The following is a 20,448-nucleotide window of genomic DNA, read 5'->3' as shown; positions in this document are numbered from 1 at the left end:
CTCTTGAAACCAAAAAAAAGACAGTTATTCCTTATATTTACATGCTCTTGATTTCGTAAATTCACATGCTATGTACAATCCCCGCTTTCCATACTTCTGTCTCTCTCTGTCCCACACTGCACGCAGTTTTTTTAACCATGCCTATTGATGAACCAGTAGCTTTTAGTTTATGTAGAAATATAGTATTTTTTACTATTTGTAGTTTTATCTCGGACAAAGAAATTAAAATGTAAATATTTCCTTATAGAAAATAAATTGTGTTAAGTGTAATGGAGTTTGGAGGAAACCTTGTGTACGTTGGTCGGACAGACGAGGAAGAGGACATACCTGAGGAAGATGATCTTGAGGAGAAGGAAGAAGAAGCTGATCCTCAAAATGGAGATGAAGAGGTTTGTACACTCATGGCATGATTAATTCAATATACAGTTGAACTTCGATATATCAAATACCATGAATATGTCCCAACCCCTTATTAAGTATTTTACCCCGGATATCTCGAATCCTCGGATATCTCAAAGTTTTTTTGCGGTTCCATTGAGTTCGAGATAATGAGGTTTGGCTGTATATGCATGGTTTAACAGAGCTTTATATTTATGTACAGACATGGTATAAGGTCAAACATCCATTAAAGGTTTAATTGTTCTCTATCATTACACTTTAATTGCTTTACGTACAGAGACTGAAGCAGTTAGGTTTGATTATTCATGACTTTCCATATACTAAAAATGCATGATTTGCTACTGTACAGTTTGCAATAGAAAACATGTGAAAAACAATTTTATATGCATGTACTTATTTCTCTAATGGTTTGCAATAGGTTAAGACTATCATTTAATTTCCTATGGTTTTCATTTTTAGATTGAAATCTAACATATTGATTATTTGAAGTTTGAAGTATACATAAATCCGTCGGAATTTTAATTTTTTTATTGCCTGGTATTTATGGTTTTTATTGTACAGAGATTGCATACATATAGCTTACCTTTTGCGGGTAAAATTCAGTCAAGTGAGATCACATTTCAGCTCACAGCTTTTGAAATGTAAGCATATAGCTTATTGAGAGAAAAAAAGTCAAGAGTTTATAAATACCTTTACTGAAGAGTTTAAATACTATTTGTTATTCCCTATGTAGCTTAAGTAAGACAAATTTTGCTTGGTGTAAATTTATGTACACCCAACTATTAAAAGCCCGGAGTTAAAACATGTTATGCCACACTGCTTTATTTTCTAAATCATATACTAACAAAATATTAAGAAATAATGTAGATAAAATTAGGCAAATTTGATCACTTACAGTCAGAAATCTCAGAAGTCTAGAGTTCAGCAGGCCTAGGCTGGAATTCTGGTCAATTCTGTCCTATATATTTTCTCCCTGTTACATTTAATATTAATGTGTAATTTCATGGATGTGACAGGTACAAAACCTGCTAGGGATGAAACTCAAGGGTTTGGTTGGTGTCTTAATTGCAGGGGTATAAATACATTTGAGGAAAATAGGGGGACAGGCAGCTTCATGCAATCACCAGTGGCCGGATAGTATTGTTGGTAAGATCGTGGGGCCCAGGTTTGAAGGCATACAGCCTTAAGCCACAGAATCAGATCAGGATTCAAACCTGGGTCCCATGATCTCTAAACAGTTCAACTTCATTCTTCTCACCTTAATTTAGGGAGGAATGAAGGGTATAATCACCTGTGGGTCTCTGAGGAATTATTATTATGCTAAAATCTGTAATAAGAAGAAAATCAATCTTTATTCATGTAAATGAAAGATGTGAAAACAAATTATGCCAACTCTCTCAAAATTCACAGTCTGTAAAAATGTTAAAATTTGTTTAATGTTGTAACAGATTGTTTATTACAGTAAATAAAGTATTAAAAAATGAAGAAAAAGACCGCAGAATCAATTTACTCTGGTATTCATGACTTTTAACTTCAAACAAATCTCGGGGGGAGGAGGAATGGGCTAGTGAGCATGGTGTGAAGGAGCATTTTTTAAGCTGGGTCTCATGCTATCTATGCTTTGATTAAAATAACATATTGCTTGGAGATCATGCATAGACTCATGAATTTCATGTTTTCTATGCTTTGATTAACACATATTGCTTGGAGATCATGCATAGACTCATGTATTTCATGCTTTCTGTCCTTTGATTAACATATATTGCTTGGAGATCATGCATAGACTCATGTATTTCATGCTTTCTGTCCTTTGATTAACATATATTGCTTGGAGATCATGCATAGACTCATGTATTTCATGCTTTCTGTCCTTTGATTAACACATATTGCATGGAGATCATGCATAGACTCATGTATTGCATGCTTTCTATGCTTTTTTATTAACACATATTGCTTGGAGATCATGCATAGACTCATGTATTTCATGCTTTCTATCCTTTGATTAACACATATTGCTTGGAGATCATGCATAGACTCATGTATTTCATGCTTTCTATCCTTTGATTAACACATATTGCTTGGAGATCATGCATAGACTCATGTATTTCATGCTTTTTATGCTTTGATTAACACATATTGCTTGGAGATCATGCATAGACTCATGTATTTCATGCTTTTTATGCTTTGATTAACACATATTGCTTGGAGATCATGCATAGACTCATGTATTTCATGCTTTCTATGCTTTGATTAACATATATTGCTTGGAGATCATGGACACATGGTTCTCATGGTTTTTATTCTTTGATTCCAGACATGTTGCTTGGATATTCTGGACACAGCAGGCCAAGAAGAGTACTCCTCTACAAGAGAGATGTACATGACATCAGGGGACGGCTTTATGATTATCTACAGCATTACAAGCAGATCATCCTTCAATGAAGCTTCAGCCATTTATCGTCTTGTTCAGAAAATTAAAGGCATGGAAAATTCACCTGCGGTAGGTTGAAAAATGGCAGACAAAGAGTTCATAGGTCTATTAGATAGCAATTGAGTATTGAATACTAAAATTGGTACTCATTTATTTTTCATATTTCAAAGTATAAATATATTTATCAAAAACTTATTAAGAAAATGTCAATAATTTATGTCCATGTCTATACAGTAATTAGCATTACCTACACCAGTAATTATATGTTATTGCATGGCCTTGGCTGTGTATATACTAGAACACAGCTTTTCTCACTTATAGTGGCCCTTTATTTTTGGAGTTTTTTTTTTTAATGAACATCATTTAATCATGGTTCTCGATCAGAAAATAGTCCGAATAACTGATGATCAAAAGATGACCAATTTGACATCCCTATTTAAAAACCTTCTTTTTTCAAATTTTAATTAAGCATAAAGTAAATGTGATTGTTAAGGGCAAACTGATCAGTATGTGATGTGGTGTTTTATGCCCAGTAAAAGTATTTATAGAATCTTAAGAGAGGTTTTGTTCATGGTTATGATTATATATACATGTATGTATAAAAAAAAAAATAAAAAGGAAAATTATGCTAAGCTTAAGATTTAATTTTACAGATTCTTTGTGGGAATAAAAGTGACCTTGAACATCAGAGGGAGGTATCATTTGAAGAGGGGAAGAAATTGGCAGATACTTTGGGTATTCCTTTTACAGAAACATCTGCAAAAACAGGAAGCCTTGTCCAGGAGGCATTTGAGAATCTGGTTTTAGAAATTCCGGAACACAAAGCTACACACAAAGTAAATGAAGATATATATTTAACTTGTGCATATTAAGCAGATTGGCTAAATAAGACAATTTGATTTACTTAAAAGAAAATCACTGTTATGATATTTGTAAACTAAAATGATTTAAATACTAGATAAAAAGAAAAATATTTTTGAAAATCACAATGCAGTTTTCCTAATTATGAGATTTTAAAGCCACGTAAGAGAACTTTTTTCTCACATCTCAGAAGGTTTACAATAATGCATATTGTCAGGCAAATTCAAAAGTATGCTATTTCACTCTCTAAATTAGAGATGACTTTTATTGTCTATCACAGATTGTCATGCTCGGGGCTGGTGCTGTAGGAAAATCTTCACTGACACTTAGATTTGTAGCAGACCAATTTGTTGAGGACTATGATCCAACCATAGAAGACTCTTATCGTAAAATGGTCAAAGTGAAGGGAAAACGAAGAAAAGCTGAGGAAGGTATTTCATTTATGAAATATAAATAATACACACAGGTGTATAATTAAGTTAAAGATATAAGCGTTTGATAATTCTCCCATTTACATGTATTTTCAATCTGATGAATTAAATTAGTTTAAGATGCCATTGTAATTTCTCTTTCATTTCTCTCTGCATGAATAATTGCAAAAGTTTTTTTTTTCTTTTCACTTGAAAATACATGTAATTACCAAGTACACAGCAGCATGAATAAATGAAATATTTATGAGGTAAAGTAACACTTTGTGCTGATTTTCCTATTTTCTCAACAACAACAAAAAAACCAAAAAAACCAAAACACCCCACCCCCCCCAAGAAAAACTTTGCACTGTAGACTTTAATTTTAAAATGTTGACTTTAGAAGAACAAGGAAGACCCAGAAAACAAGTGTCCAGGGTACGAAGTTTCATCTCCTCCATTAGTGGAATCTTTTCCCGTAGATTGTCCCGACCAAGGTCAGCCACAGCAGAAGACTTACCCGTACAGCAGAGGAGAGGTGACACAAGGAGAGGGCCCCCAAGTCGACGGAAGTCAGCCCCACCCATACGATCACCTACCAAGTCCAAGAAAACCATAAAATGTCAGAAAGCAGACACTAATGTCATCCTGGTGTCCATGAAGGATCTTGATCAGATGGACAATGTTGCTACGGGTGACCCGGTGTATTGCGATGGATGTCAGGTTGTGTTGTCTTGTATCTCTGAGACACAACAAGATGGAGACAAACTGTTGTGGAATTGGTAATACTAAAGTCACTGAATTCTAAAATATGAATGATTTGGAACTTTTGTTCAAATCTGCAATCTCTTAAATTGTACGATGAGAAATTAAGAAATATGAATTGTAAATGTCTGCTTCATTTTACATTGAAATTCTCAATTTGATGTAATTAACATACACAAACACATAAACAATATTAGAAAGATTCAGAAATAATCCCCAAAAAATCCACATAGAAACCTCATTTTATAAGATGAAACATTTGGAAATTATTCTTTAAGATGAATATTTGTGAACAACTGTTTTTAGTGCATTTTTTGTTACTCTGAGAGGGAATTGCTATTTCATTTTGGGTAAAACATTTGGAAATTATTCTTTAAGATGGATATTTGTGAACAACTGTTTTCAGTGCATCTTTTGTTACTCTGAGAGGGAATTGCTATTTCATTTTGGGTAAAACATTTGGAAATTATTCTTTAAGATGAATATTTGTGAACAACTGTTTTCAGTGCATCTTTTGTTACTCTGAGAGGGAATTGCTATTTCATTTTGGGTTTACCATTGTAACATTTCAGTGAATTCTGTGGACATAAAAATGTCTCCACAGAGGTCAGAAAAGAAGAAATTCCTAAATCAGACACCATAGATTATGCCCTTTCTGCACCAGAAGAGCAAGCTGCTACAGAAAAAGAAACTGACAAGACAGAGGCTACAAAACCAGCAACAACAGGAAGTGGATACGTGGTGTACTGTCTGGATATCAGTGGATCTATGGGGGGAGTCACACAGCTTCCCGAATTACAAGGTAACCTTCAAATGTTTAACAATCATATTATTTTTCACTGGCAGGTAATATTTTGATGATTTTAAATGGAATAAGAGGGAAAGGTCTTTAATTTCAATCGTTAAACTAGCTCTCCTTACAATTCAAAGACTCTGTAATGTAAAATATTTTGAAATAATTTTAAAATCAAAATTTATATCATACATTATGGTTGTCTTGAAAAAGCCCATATTTAAATCAGTGGAGTCATAAACTGAACTAAATGTATATTTTTTATGCCTGCCATGAATATGGCTGGGCCATACAGTGTTTGTCATGTCTGTCTTCCTCCTTTGGTCTTTTCCACCTTCCATCCTTCTTTCCCTCCATATATCCACCCTTCACAGTTTGCGTTTAGCTCAATTTAAAAGAAGCTAATCAAGATATTTTAATCAAATTTCATATTTTGATACATATATCGGTAAGTGAGAGCTTTTCAACTTTGTCATAATTTTCTGACCTTAAGCTTCCCATGACCTTGACCTTACTATTGATCATAATGTACCCTTATCTGAAACAAAAAAGTGATCAGGATACTTTTCTTTTTTTGTTGCATTACTGATGAACCCTGGGTGGGGTTTTCATTTCCTATGGACATATTTCTAGTTAATCAGACAAGTACAGTCAAACCTTGTCATCTCGAACTTGACGGGGCCAAGGAAAAACTTTGATATATCTGAGGATTTGAGATATCGAGGGTAAAATACCTAAACAATTAGCAGTTGGAACCAAATCACTTTGACATATCCATGATATTGGAGATATTGGAGTTTGAGATACTGAAGTTCAACTGTATAACCAACCTAAGAAATTTAGGAAAGCACTTACCTTGTAGATGTACATGTATCAATTTGTGCTTATGTTAATGTGCGATTTTTAGCTCCTAAAGACAAAACTAGAAAAATAAATCATATTGTTTATTATGATTTAAATAATAATTCAGGCATCTTGACATGCTGTAAACTTACTTAGTGGTATAATAATGAAATATTATCATATTTTAGTGCCTTTTGTGTTTCTTCTTTTCAACTAACTTAAGTAGATGCTAATACAGTTGAACTCAAATATCTCGAATCGAACATGGATATCAAAGAATACCATGGATATGTCAAAGTGACTGGGTAATCCTAACCATATCTTTGAAGTATTTTACCTTCAATATCTTGAACCCTTGGATTTCTGGGAAGTTTTTTTTCTTGGCCCCATCAAGTTCAAGATAACGAGGTTTGACCGTATATGATTAAAATAAATACGGACCAGTATACAGAAGCTTGGCTCCAAATGCACTAATTTATGGTTACGCTACACAGTTCATGAGAAAGACTGTCACAGTGCTAGATTTTGAGTGGGCAAATTAATGTTGGTTTACAGTACTATAGTGTTGTATGTTTCCATTCAATTTAAGCTACACTTTTTTTTTTACCTTGTTTTAAAGCTGAATGGAAGAGACAGAGAGACGGGGAGAATGCTTCTGGCAGTAACAGTGTTACTCGACTTCAGGCCATACAAGAGGCACTCCTAAGGTAATGGAGTAGGTGGCCTTTTCAACACAATAGATGCAGGCACAATTACAATGTCCAGCATAATAAGTATATGTACTGTATAGGGGGAAAATAACTTGCGGTGTAAATATTTGCTATATTCACTGTGTTAATAAATCCGTGAATTCAAGAAACAGTGAATAAATTTTAAATATTAAACCTCAATGTTTTATTTGGAAATTTGAGAATAGACTACGATAGGTATATATACGTACGATACGTGATCATTTATTTCAGTAATTACGAGTAGTACACGTATGCGTAGTTGTCATTCAATTATCTTAATTATCACGCTTTACTTTAATTCAAATAAGCAGCTAATGACCTGTTTTTATTGTTTAAAAGCTGTTTTAATAGATGCATGTTTCATCAATCAAAACACATGGGACATGGGTTTTGATTACCCGTGCGTAACGTTACCACGTACGTGTATTTGTTACCTGCAATTTAGCATTATGCGTGTTAGTTTTTATGGAAATTTTGGTTTAAAAAATATCATTCGGATAACTATCGAATATGCTGAAGATATGAAAGGATATTATTATGTCTACCTACATCAATATATTTATTAGCGTCCAGTGTTTTTTTTCCCCGCTGCAATATGTTATACCTTCGGAAAGATGTGCACTCATCGTAAAAGCATATAGGAAAGTCATTTGATGTTTATAGTCAAAAAATTTTAATAACAGCACTTGTTTTGATTAATCATCAATTAACTACTAAATCTAATAATTTTATATAAACCTACCTTGTTCGTGAAGTGAATACATAACGCTGATGAATGTCGTTCTAGCTATACTATGGATTACACGGATAAAGACAAAGGAGGTTACTTTTATTATATACCGATTCCGCGAATTCAACAAACCGCGATCGTGTCCGAGGAGAGAACAACATGAAAATTACAACCCGTGAAATTAATCCCCTATACAGTATGTCAAATTTACATTACATAGATACCTTTACGTGACATATTTGTGTCACAGATGCAAATAAGCAAATGCATGGATAGAGTGTAAATAGGCATCTAGTAGTTTCTTTATTCCTCTTTTACTTTAATTGTTGTGAAAAAGGTAATGAAGAAAGACTTATGATGGAAAAAAGGGTTCAGCAATAATTTTTTGATAAAGAAATGAGTATATCCTCTTTTATCAAAGCAATAATAATGATTTTATACAGGCAGCTAGAGCGACTGCACCTGGACAATCCAGAGCGGCGAGTGATCTTCTTGACATTTGAGTCAAAGGTGGAGGTCTATGGAGATTGTTCAGACAACACAATACAAACTGTGCCTTCCACCATCCATAATGAGTTTGAGCCATTACTGAACTACGGAGAAAAGTATTCCACAGAACATCAGATCAAGCCTTTAACAGAATCCTACCAGTAATTATCTGTGTTTTTTTAAATGTATATATTAATACATGTACTGAGGACATGTAGTTTAGAAAAAAAAAAAACTAGGGACATCCATTTCTATAGGTATAAAGATATATTAAAATGTATGATCACTTTATTGAGTTGATCAGTATCTACTGAATGTGTAATGTTTAGAAATTTGAAATAATTAAACTGTGCAACTCAAGACCCCTTTCATATTACCAGTAACTTTAAGGGCAATGCCCATGCAAATCAAAAAATCAGAAACTTCATGTTTTAACACTTATTTATATGGAAAGTTAAGATTATATAACAGAGGGACATACATTTTATATCAGTTGTTTAAATTTACTTAAAATTTATGTCCACTTTTCAGGAAAATAGTGACTGAAGTAAATAAGCTAAGACCGAAGGGTTGTACCAGTCTCGGCCCTGCCCTTTCTGCTGCCTTGGGGATTGTCAATGGTTCTGTGGGATCTGAGATTATTTTATGTACTGATGGGGCACCAAATGGAGGCATAGGCAATTTGAACAGGGATCCAAATTTCTATGTGGAGGTAAGATAAATCACAGAGTTGATGCTTTGATGAATTTGTCTTTGCTTGATTAGTAAATATACAGATGTATTTGCTGTTGATAGAAAGAATATTAAGTTTCCTGTATGACATATTTGAATCAATGTACATTTCTCTTTTGAAGGCTGGGCAATATGCCAAAAAGAAGAACATAACTATTTCCATTCTTGCTGTGGAAGGGGAGAGAACTGGGTTGGAGAAAGTTAGCAAATGTGCAGATATTTCTGGAGGCACTGTAAATGTGCTTAATCCCCTGGAAATTTCTCGGCAGCTTCGACTCATCTCGCAAAATTATGTCATCGCTACATATGTAACGGTCACTCTTTTTCTCCATCCAGAGCTGGAAGTTGATGACCCTAGGTTCCCTAAGGTTATTATTCCTAACAAACAGTCAAACTTCCTTATCTTGAACTCGATGGGACTGAGAAAAAACTTTGAGATATTTGAGGATTCGAGATACATGTATCAAGGGGAAAATACCTATAAAATAAGTGGTTGGGAGTTCTTAATCATTTTGACATATCCATTGTATTCAAGATATCGGTGTTCGAGATACAGAAGTTCAACTGTATTTGAAATAGAAAATTGAAAAACTCTTTTCACCGAACATTTAACATTCAGTAAAACTTCTTTTTATAAAATAGATGTCTAAATACAATGGCAATTGAATGCAGAATTGGAAATCGGTTAATTCAAGACATTCTGACCAGTTAATCGTATCAAAATACACATTTTCCTGACCTTTTTTTATCACGTAAACCCTAAGAAAAAACTTAACAAAGATGTTAGTAAGAGTCTGTTTATGCTTGGTAAGTGTTCTTTATATTATAATATTTTATTTCAATTTCTGAAGGCAAGAAAAAATCAAGAAAACAATGAAACATTCCTTAGATATCAAAGATATTGATAATTTTTCAGACCTGATGTTACACAAGGCCATGGTTGCATTGTCATCATAAAAAAGAAACAGAGTCTGAACTATTACTTAATTTACAATGTTTGTTTAAAAATATAATTTGACAGATAACTGCAAAAGATAGATGCACATTGCACTCAGTTCACAGTACTCAACAGTGAAATTTTGTTAAATTAAAGATGGAAATTTAGAAGATACTGGAGATGAAAAACAGCAGGCCAAAGTGACTCAGATGAGCATTGTGGTCCATTGGCCTCTTGTCTAAATTTTTCAGTGTAATAATTAGGGATGGCAATCGAATACAGAATTGCTAATCAGTTAACCGCAAAACGTTCTGACCGATTAACCGGTTAATCGTATCAAACTATACATTTTCTTGACTTTTTTCAGGAAGTTCTATTCCCACGCACAAGAAGTATTAAAAAACATCTTAGAGGTCAAAAACATTCTTGATCAGAAAACTACATGTACAAGCATATATTTTTTATTACAGTAGACAAGAAAAAAAATCAGAAAACTATGAAACATGCCTGAGATATCGTAGATAATTTTCCAGAGCGGATGTCACACAAGTTCATTCTTCATTGTCACCATAATCAAAACTAAGATTAAACTGTATCTCTTAATTTACAATGTTTGTTTAATAATTTAATTTGATAAATAACTGCAAAAGATACACACACCAGTTCACGGTGCCCAACGGCGATTAGTATCATTAAAGAATTAGAGGACAGTCGGGGTAACGATGTTTGAACAGTAATTAACACATCTCGGACTGACCAATTACCCCATAATTTTAATCTGGAGAGCCATAATTTCCCCCCAATCAGCCTAAATAAATATATATATATGAAAACGCGAACTTATCAACGTTTAAGAAGGAATTTCTTTTTTAAAAATGGATTTTAAGAAGATTGCCTTCATTTTTACACATATTAAAAATTTTTTCGACTAACCGATTACAGTTTATCTAACCGATTGCCATCGTTCCGACCGAGTAATCGGTTAACCGGTTAGAAATTGCCATCCCTAGTAATAATACATAGATACTAAAATGTACCAGGTATATATTTTTTCTTTGCAGGGCAGTAGCAAGATAATTAAGGAGGTGGGCAGTGCTACAAAAGATACTGATATGACATTCTCATTTAAGTTGAAAAATCCTGGGAAAAAATTGGACATTGAAAAAATACCATTCCAAGTAAGGAAATCAGAAACCTGTTTTTTAGTGTCTAAGTGAATTCAAAATCTGGCTAAAATGAAAATATTTTGTGTTTACCATTTGCATCCTTATCTACAAACATATAGGAGAAAATGGTTGCATTTCACCAAAGGCAACAAAGAAAATTTTTATATGAGCCCCATAGCTAGATACAATAAAACATGCTTATAGCAAACACACTTGTAATGAATTGATACTTATGGTGAAGTAATTTTCATTCCCCATGACTTAAAAAAAATATTGTAAACTTAACCTGTTAACCAATATAATGAATTATGCATATAAGGAAGCAAAATCTTCTGTCCTGGTACTTTGTTATAAGCATGTTTACTGTGAACATTTTTATGCCCACCCACCATGACTATGGCATGGACATATTGTGTTTGTCATGTCTGTCTTCTGTCCTTCCATTTCTCTGTGCATCCATCACACTTTGTGTTTTGCTCAGGTTAAAAGAATCTGGTCAAAATATTTTTATCATAATTCGTACACTGATACATTCTGGTGAAAGCTATTCAACTGTCATAATGTTCTAACATTGACTTTTCCTTCGACCTTGATGTCATTATTCCTTATTTTGCAATTACCTTAGTTTCAAAGAAACTGTTCCAGGTTATTTTCATCAAACTTCATACCTTGATAATACAAATTTAGGAAAGCTATTCAACTGTGTCATACTGTATGTGTAATTTTCTGACCTTGACTTTTCCTACGACCTTTAACTGTATTTTTCAAGATATTTTAGTCAAATTTCATACTAAGGTATATATTTGTGAATGCTACACAACAGAGTTCTGACCTTGACCTTTTTTATGATCTTGAACTTCATTTTTCAAAATTTCTAGGTCAGTTAATAATTCAAGTACATTTAATTATTCCTTTAATGTTGGAGTACAAATACCATTTGGGAATGTATCCAATGGATATGTTTCTATGCCCACTTAATATAGTATATAAATCCCTACTTATTGTTGAAGCCAATATTTATGACCCCGCAAATTAGTTTGGGGGATGGATAGGAATCACCTTGTCTGTCTGTTTGTCTGTGCAATCATGTCTGGGCCATAACTTTGTAATGGAGAAGAATTGGAAGCTCATACTTGTAATACAAAGATTCTTCATGACCTGAAGGTGTGTCTTGACCTTGACTCAAGGTCATTATGGCAAGTTCAAGGTCACTGGCAGAAAAGTTTAAGATTCAACTTCCTCATAGAAAAACATTGGAAGTTAATACCTCATACAAAGATTGTTTATGACCTGAAGGTATGTCATGATCCTGAGTGACCCAGGGTCAATTTATCAAGTTCAAGGTCACCTTTACAAAATGTTCAATTCATGTACTGACCATATCTTGTAATGCAGAACATTAGAAGTTCATACTTATCAAAGATTGCTTATGACCCGAGGGTGTGACATGACCTTCCCAAGGTCATTCTGGGAAATTCAAGGTTACTGGCAGAAACATATAAAATGTGCCCAGTTCATAACTCTCTCATTGATACTCCAAAAAGATTATATGGAGTTGAGGGTATGTTGTAACCTTGATCAAGGATCATTCTGGCAAGTTCAAGGTCACTGGTAGAATAAAAATGTAAAATTCAAATGAAAAAGATTGGATGTCCATATTTCACACAACGATTGCTTTTGACAAGAGGGTGTCTCTTTTTAAACCAAGGCATCTTGGCAAGTTCAAAGTCACATTTAGAAAATTGTATATAGGCATTTTTTAATTGCAGTGAGGGGTATAATTTTGTGAGCTTGCTCACAGTAATCTAGTTATTGATACAGGTGTTAATTTGACAAAGTTTGCAGGCTTTTGGGTTTTTTTATTTGGTTTTGTTTTGTTTTTTGTTGTAATTTTACTTTGTACATTGTATTAGATTCATTACATTCACTCTTTGTTAAGTTTGATCTAGTAATTTACAAATTACAGCACATTTTATTCTTTTTGTCTTCTATAGGTACAGATTTCTTACACACTAAAGGATGGCAGAAACATGTTGAGAACCATTAGTAAAGCACTATCTACCACAGACAACAGACAGACCATGGAGGAAGTATGTAAACTCATAGTTTTGAAATTTTTTTTTAGATCTGGCATAAATAAAAAAATATCTTTAAAAAATTAGCCTTCACATGAAAAGTAAGTGACAGGAGCTATTATCTCACCAATGAAGACCTTAATATTTTTGAAATCATCAAACTAAACAACAACTTTAAACTGTTATAAAGCCAAGAACAAACACTTTCCATTATTTACATTTATCAGTAATCACATTTGAACAGAAATGTTTAATTTCCTCTTAAAATCAGAGAGATTTTGGAGTTATCTTGCCAATAGTTTGTTTCATCATAATAACTGATATTAAAAGTATAATTTAAATTAAATCAGTTTTTAAAAAAATATTTTATATCAGTCTCATATATATATAAAATTAACAGATATCCACTACTAAATTTTATAGGCAATGAATGTAAATGTGGTTGGCACTGCTGTAGTCCAGAAGACTGCTTACTTGGCCAGTAAAGGAGATATTGAAGATGCTCGCTCAAAATTGTAAGTTAAAAAAAATTAATGTTTTAATTTGATTTTTTTATTACACCTTATTCAGGTGGTGGTGGTGATTTCCATTCACTTTTCATTTTATAGCTCTACTGGTCAGAGACCAGAAGAATTTATGCATTTAATTAGGTGTCCATTGTCCACCTGTTGGTCTGTCTTCTATCCATCTGTCTGTAAACAAATTTTCGAAAACAAAACTCTACTCCTACTACAGTTCTGGCCCAATTTCAATAAGAATTGGTATACAAGTAAACTATACTAAGATACATAATTCTATGTAAGGTTTTGATTTCAACAAAGGATTTTGCCATGAATACTAAAAATAGAAATTTCTTTGAAATTCTCCTCCTACAGTTTTGGTCAAACTTCAATCAGACTTGGTACACAAGTAGACTATGCAAAGATGCATCAGTCGATATTTTTGATTTCAACAAATGGTGGTGCCATGGTTACTAAAAATAGATCCAAGTTTGAATTGAGCTTAGTACACAAGTAGACAATATTAATAATTCAATATATCAGTTTTTGATTTCAACAGTGGAAGTTGCCATGTTTTACTGTGTATAGAAATGTCTGTGAAATTCTTTCAAAACATTACTCTTGCTACAGTTTTGGTTGGATTTCATTTAGACTTGACATATAAGAAGACTATACTAAGATACATCTTTCTTTAGTATAGGTACACACCAGTAGAGCTGCAGTCTTGTCAGAAACCTCTGGTTCTCTTTCATAATCATTTGTGTTCCTTTATTTCTTTTTATAAGTTGTGTCATGTGGTACTATACATCTATCATGACCTGCATAATCTTGATGTTTCACTCAGAATCAAGTAACTTGTTTTCTTCGACAAGAAAGATTATCTGAGCAAACTTGTCCCACAAAACACTTTGAACTTGGTCATAATTTATGAATAAGAAAAGATAGGGCTTTCATATTTTTTCCACATATGCATTACCTGTGAAAAGACCTCTCAATGTACTATGACCTCAAGACAGACAAGAACAGTTACAATATGCCATAGATTGATCATTACACCTCAACCAATCAGACCTCATTGCACCTCAAGCAATCAGACCTTACAAGCAGGGGACAACAATTCTTTGAATTTCAAGTTAACATCTCTTTTACAGTTACTTTCTTGCTGCTCGTGATGTCTTTGGTGTATAGGGCAGTAACAAGGTTTCTCCATCCATGTCTGTCACTGGCTAGCTTTTGGAGTGTGCCCCAACTTCTCTTTTGTTCTTTTATTCTGGCTTCCACTGTCCGCCGCAAAGTGACTTTGGGCCTTCCTCTCTTCCGTTTTCCCTTTGGTGTCCAGAAGAGAGCTGTCTTTATAATGCTGTCTGAGTCCCTTCTAAGTACATGGCCAAGCCAATTCCAACGTCTTCTGATGATGATTGTGGCCATATCCTCTTGCTGACACCTGTTGAGAAGGTCCTATTTGAGATGGTATTGGGCCAAGATATTCTTAGGATCCTTCTCAGGGACTTTGTATGGAATTCTTTGTCAAGAATAGAATAGGATTGCTTATAACATTTATATGAGAGAAGACGGGGCATTCATATTTAACATGTGCATTACCTGTGATAAGATGTTTCTGAACATGCTATGATTTTTGACCTTAGGACCTTGAAATTTGACCTAATTTAAAAAATATGTATCATTAATTATATTGCTGCTTACTGTTGAAGGAGAAAAAGATAAGGCATCCACAGTTTTACAACTGCATTACCTGTGACAAGAAAAATGTACTATTATTTTTAACCTCATATCCTTGAACTTTAACATAATTTTCAAAAATTATAACATTAATGATAAGTTTTGAATTAGAGAAGATAGGGTGCCACATGTGCATTACCTTTGACAAAACCTTTCTAAATGTACATACATGTACTATGATTTTTTTCCCTGAGACTTTGATCTTGAAGTTTGACCTAATTTTCAAAAAATTGAACAATGTTGATAACTTTTGAATGAGTGAAGGTCTTTTATATTTGACATGTGCATTACCTATTTCAAGACCTTTCCAAATGAACTTTGGCTTTTGACCTCTTGACCTTGACCTTAAAGTTTAACCTACAGTCCTTTTTTTTTTGAGTGAGAAAAGATAGGGCTTTCATATATTACCTGTACATTACCTATGACAACACTTCACAGAAAGAATTATCATTTTTGACTTTATGACCTTGACCTAGAAGCTTGACCTTCTTATCAAAAAATTTAACTTTGGCCATAATTTTTGCTCCAGAAGAGATGAGGCTTTCATATTTGTTCACATGTGCATTACTTGTGAGAAGATCTTTCAGATTGTATTATTATTTTTGACCTTGATGATTGATACAGTTTTGAGAAGCTTTAATCTTTTATTCGTTCAAAAATTTATATCTTCTTTGTATGAGGGACAGACAAGACAGGACACACAAACAAGACAGTTACAATATGCCATAAACAATTGCATCCCAACCACTAAGACACCGAAAGCCTAGGATTACACTTCGCTGAATTTGCTTGTTTGTCTTTAAATTTAATCTAGACGTCTAGTCATCATATAAGGATGCTTTATGTATGCTATCATGATGTTCTTGCATGACCTTGATCTTTGATTTACAATAAAGGTGTAATGTATGTTTTAGTTAAATAACAAAACACATCTCTAGTTTTTTTTCAAAGTTTTTCTGAAGTCGTCCCTTTAATTCATATTGATAGATTGTCTTCAAGAAGCATGATTTCCAAAGGATCCAAAAATTTACAACAGCGGGAAGACAAAGTAGCATTTATTGAGGAGAGCAGATCGTTATCACAAGTAGTTAATAAGCTTCATAAGGAAAGACAGGTAAGGTGGAAAACTGGCTCAAAACAGAATAAAACCTAATAAAACAAACTAAAAATGGCTAATACATTCTGCTAACAATTTGCATGGTTGAATGAAGACAGATACCTTAAATTATATTTAATGATGAAATACAGATACACATGTAATTAAAAAACATTTATTTGAATGTTGACACAGATACACATGTAATTAAAAAAACATTTATTTGAGTGTTGACATATAAAAGCTGTATTTTAAACTTGTATCATGTCATTGATTTTAATGAATATTGCTTTTAATAGAAATTTTGTATGCATATTGCTTGTATTTAGCATTCTTTGTTCTTTCACAGGCAAGTTCTTTGTCAGCTTGTGGTTTCTCAGACCTGGACACAGCTGTTCTGCAGACCAATGTCATGAAGTCTGCCTGCAAATTATCTGGGGCATCCAATAAAATGCAGCACGTCAAGAGACGTGTGGAGAAAAATAAGGCACTCTCAGAAGCATACTATGGATATCAACAAACATGAACCATTTCATTAAATTTTTTGGTGAAATTTAACAGCTAGGTTTTTTTCCTCTTTAAATTGTTGGCTTGATAAAATTAATGTTGAATTCACTTGAATTGTTTGCTGCTGCTTACAATGATCTTGGACTCCCATTGTATGACTTTAATTTTGTATAAATCCAATTATTTTAAACTTAAATCCTGAAAAAAGTTTTTTCACTGGTAGTTTTTCTACTTATACAATGGTAAAAAAATTGAAACAAAATTAGTATACATTGTACATGTACTCTTAATTCTGTGATATATATAAGCACCTTACATTATTGTTTCATTAAGTAAATGTTTATGAGAAATCCATGGTTTTCATTAAGCACTGTTTTAGTATTTTTGAGGTATGCAAACCCCCCCCCCCCCCCCCCAAAAAGTCTATCAAAATATGCTGTAATATAAATAAAAAAATATTTGACATCAAGAATTTCAATTTTGATAATAGGAAATTGTATCAACAAAAATAACATTTTTGAAATAAGAAATTATAATCTAAGTTTTCGAAATCAAAAAATCATTTTCTGATAACAGAAAATGATTTTTTTTTAATATAGAATAAAAGCTTGAAAATCTTTGATATCATAAGATTTTATTATTTTGAAATCAGAAAATGTTGGTAACATAAATAGGATAACTTTAATTAATGCTTCCTGGGATGTTCCCTCTCATATATTCAATTCAGTATTTGATTATTTGGTTGTATAAAAAGCCTAAAACTCTTGTGTTTAAACTTTGTGAAAAGCATAGAAGTAAATAAAACATCCACATTCAAAATAGACAAATACTGTATGGAGTGATTCCATGTAGTAAGTCAAGAATAATCCTCAGACTCTGGGAAGAAATTTTAGCCCTGTGAGGAAATTCACAATTTCCTTCAAATACTTAAAGTAAAATTCATACTTTATTGCATGCAGTATGGACCCCTTTTGAATACCTACTTTAATTTCTTGTATAAATTTGAAAATAAATTATGAGAATGTTAACATCGTTCATTATAAATACTGAACGATGAAAACCTGAAAACTGTGGATTAGTTAAGGGGATCGAGTCTCGTTATTTTGATGAACCTGAGCAAATATGTTTATTGTGTTTCTAATATTGAATTTAAAAAAAAAATCAAATAAATTTTCGATATATTTTTTGATATCAGAAATTGAAATCAAAAATGATTTTCTGACATCAGAATATGAAATTTTTTATATCAGACAAGGCCATTCCAAGTTTTTCCTATATTAAGTGTCTGTGTGCGCCTTGGTTTCCGACACCCAATATCATGAAAAACAAACAAAATCAGGAGTCCTGAAGTTGATTATTCTGGTCAAATTTTTTTAATTCTGTCAATTTCTCTAAACATCTGTCTATAATTTGTCATATAAAGGATATTTTAAGCATTTAGTACCTTGATTTGGGGAAAGAATAGCCATAAGATCTTTCTACAAGAAAAATAAATGAATGAAGTTAAATCCTTTAATGAAGTAATTTTTTTCACTATAAAGTCTGTGTTTTATTTTTTTTTTTTTTTTTGGTTTGTGTGTTTTTTGCAAATAGGTATAAGGAAGGTTTTTGATAGATGGGTGGATGCTAAACAGAGGAAAAACTTGGAATGGCCCAAATCATTTTGTGATACCAAAATATACCTCAGCAAAACTTAAACTTTGCCTCATAGTTTATTTGTGTGTGTGTGCATAATGTTGTATGGTATATACACTAAATGCCCTCCCTTTTTATGTTTTTATATTGAGGAAGTAGAGATATATGCCCTTGATGTGTATACCTTGCAAGTATTTTTTTAAGTGATTTATTTATTTTTATATCTGTTGTTTTACATAATGTTATGATTCATGTTACTGCCTCTTTGCATTCAATTTTAAACCTGTCCAGTTCTAATCACCAATGTTTCATGCTTTTGTATACCATAGATATGGTTTAACATTTTGTACTGTTTCTTCTGTTTTCAAGACCTTTATTTACACCTGAAGTCATTTACACATGTATCAGAATAATGACTTATTTTTTTTTTAATTGTAATCTGTTCTAATAAAATGTTTTTTTATATATAGGACTATGTTTCTCCATTAGATTCATCAAGATTTTTAAACTAGAGCTGTTCTTACAGAACTTCCAAAAAAAAAAAAAAATGGGTTATATATTTGAACAAAAAAGAGTACCACCAACAGTTTGATAATACATATGTACACCTGTCATCTGGTCGACAGTGTATATAATAAACATTCATAATTAATTTTGTTTCAAAATATGAAGTCAACAATTATTATCAAAGAAGAAAAACGTGGATTGACTAAACAAAGCATCTTTAAAAATCAAGTTATTTAAACAGAATACTGGAAAATACAAGTCAAATTCATGACGACAGTAATGTATTGTTGCTTAAGTTTTGATTCATGGCACCAAGACATTGCTTTTGTGCAAATGTTCTACTTTATATAATCATGTACAAGGGGTGATCAAGAAGTCCACCGTCTCTATTTTTATTTACAAAACCAAAATTCAGATCAAAATGAAATTTGCCACACATAGTAATAAATGTTCTATAAATAGAATTACATAATGCATTTGTGATGTCACAATGTGAAAATGACCTCAGTATGTAGATGACTTGTGACAAAAAATGGTTGACTCAGTTGTACTCGAGCAACAAATGGCTTTAAAGTTGAACGTATATCTTGGAAATTCCTTTGCAGTAGCATAATAATTTGTATAAGGTTTATGAAGACAAAAGACTTGCCAGAAGTTCAGTCATTAATTGGATTGATTGATTTAGTGAATGAAGGGAGATCGTTAAAAATGATGTTTGTTCTGGTGCCCAGTGAAAGTAAGCTGGGGAAGAGCTGTGTACTGTTGAGCAATTTCTTATGAAAGATTGCTACAGACAGAATCTTAACAATAATAAAGTTATTAAACCCCTAAAATATAGTTAACTTAAGACTTTAAACATATCAGATATGATAAAAATAAGAAGGCACCCATACTTTATCCACAATGGATAAATGATGCACCCAAGACAAAGGAGTAGGGTTGTGATGGTGACCATGCTCATTCTGGGAAAAGATACCATTGTCCACTCATCCTATTGCCGAGATTTGGCCATTTGGGACAAATGGACTGTTCTTGTTATAAAAAATAACTTGCATGGGAAGAAATATGACTTTGAGAAAACTTCTGTGAACAGAATATTACGGA

At 32.7% G+C, this 20,448-nt stretch overlaps 1 protein-coding gene across 1 annotated transcript; it reads left to right on the top strand.

Moving 5' to 3' along the window:
* Positions 1-262: 262 nt before the first annotated feature.
* LOC133182411 (circularly permutated Ras protein 1-like) lies at positions 263-17,248 on the top strand. Its single transcript, XM_061317253.1, has 15 exons — positions 263-389; positions 2,714-2,899; positions 3,484-3,666; positions 3,972-4,122; positions 4,502-4,880; positions 5,436-5,665; positions 7,119-7,206; positions 8,404-8,610; positions 8,981-9,161; positions 9,304-9,549; positions 11,180-11,296; positions 13,279-13,374; positions 13,783-13,874; positions 16,587-16,713; positions 17,045-17,248. The coding sequence occupies exons 1-15, from the start codon at positions 270-272 to the stop codon at positions 17,219-17,221; spliced, it is 2,580 nt and encodes an 859-aa protein (XP_061173237.1). The 5' UTR covers positions 263-269; the 3' UTR covers positions 17,222-17,248.
* The last annotated feature ends 3,200 nt before the right edge of the window (positions 17,249-20,448 follow it).

Source organism: Saccostrea echinata, unplaced genomic scaffold (genome assembly GCF_033153115.1).
Source record: "Saccostrea echinata isolate AGI-Se365-2 ecotype Australia unplaced genomic scaffold, CSIRO_AGI_Sech_v1 ptg000009l, whole genome shotgun sequence".
Classification (NCBI taxonomy): domain Eukaryota; kingdom Metazoa; phylum Mollusca; class Bivalvia; order Ostreida; family Ostreidae; genus Saccostrea; species Saccostrea echinata.
Note: the sequence above shows the minus strand (reverse complement) of the source record. Positions and strands in the feature narration are given on the sequence as shown.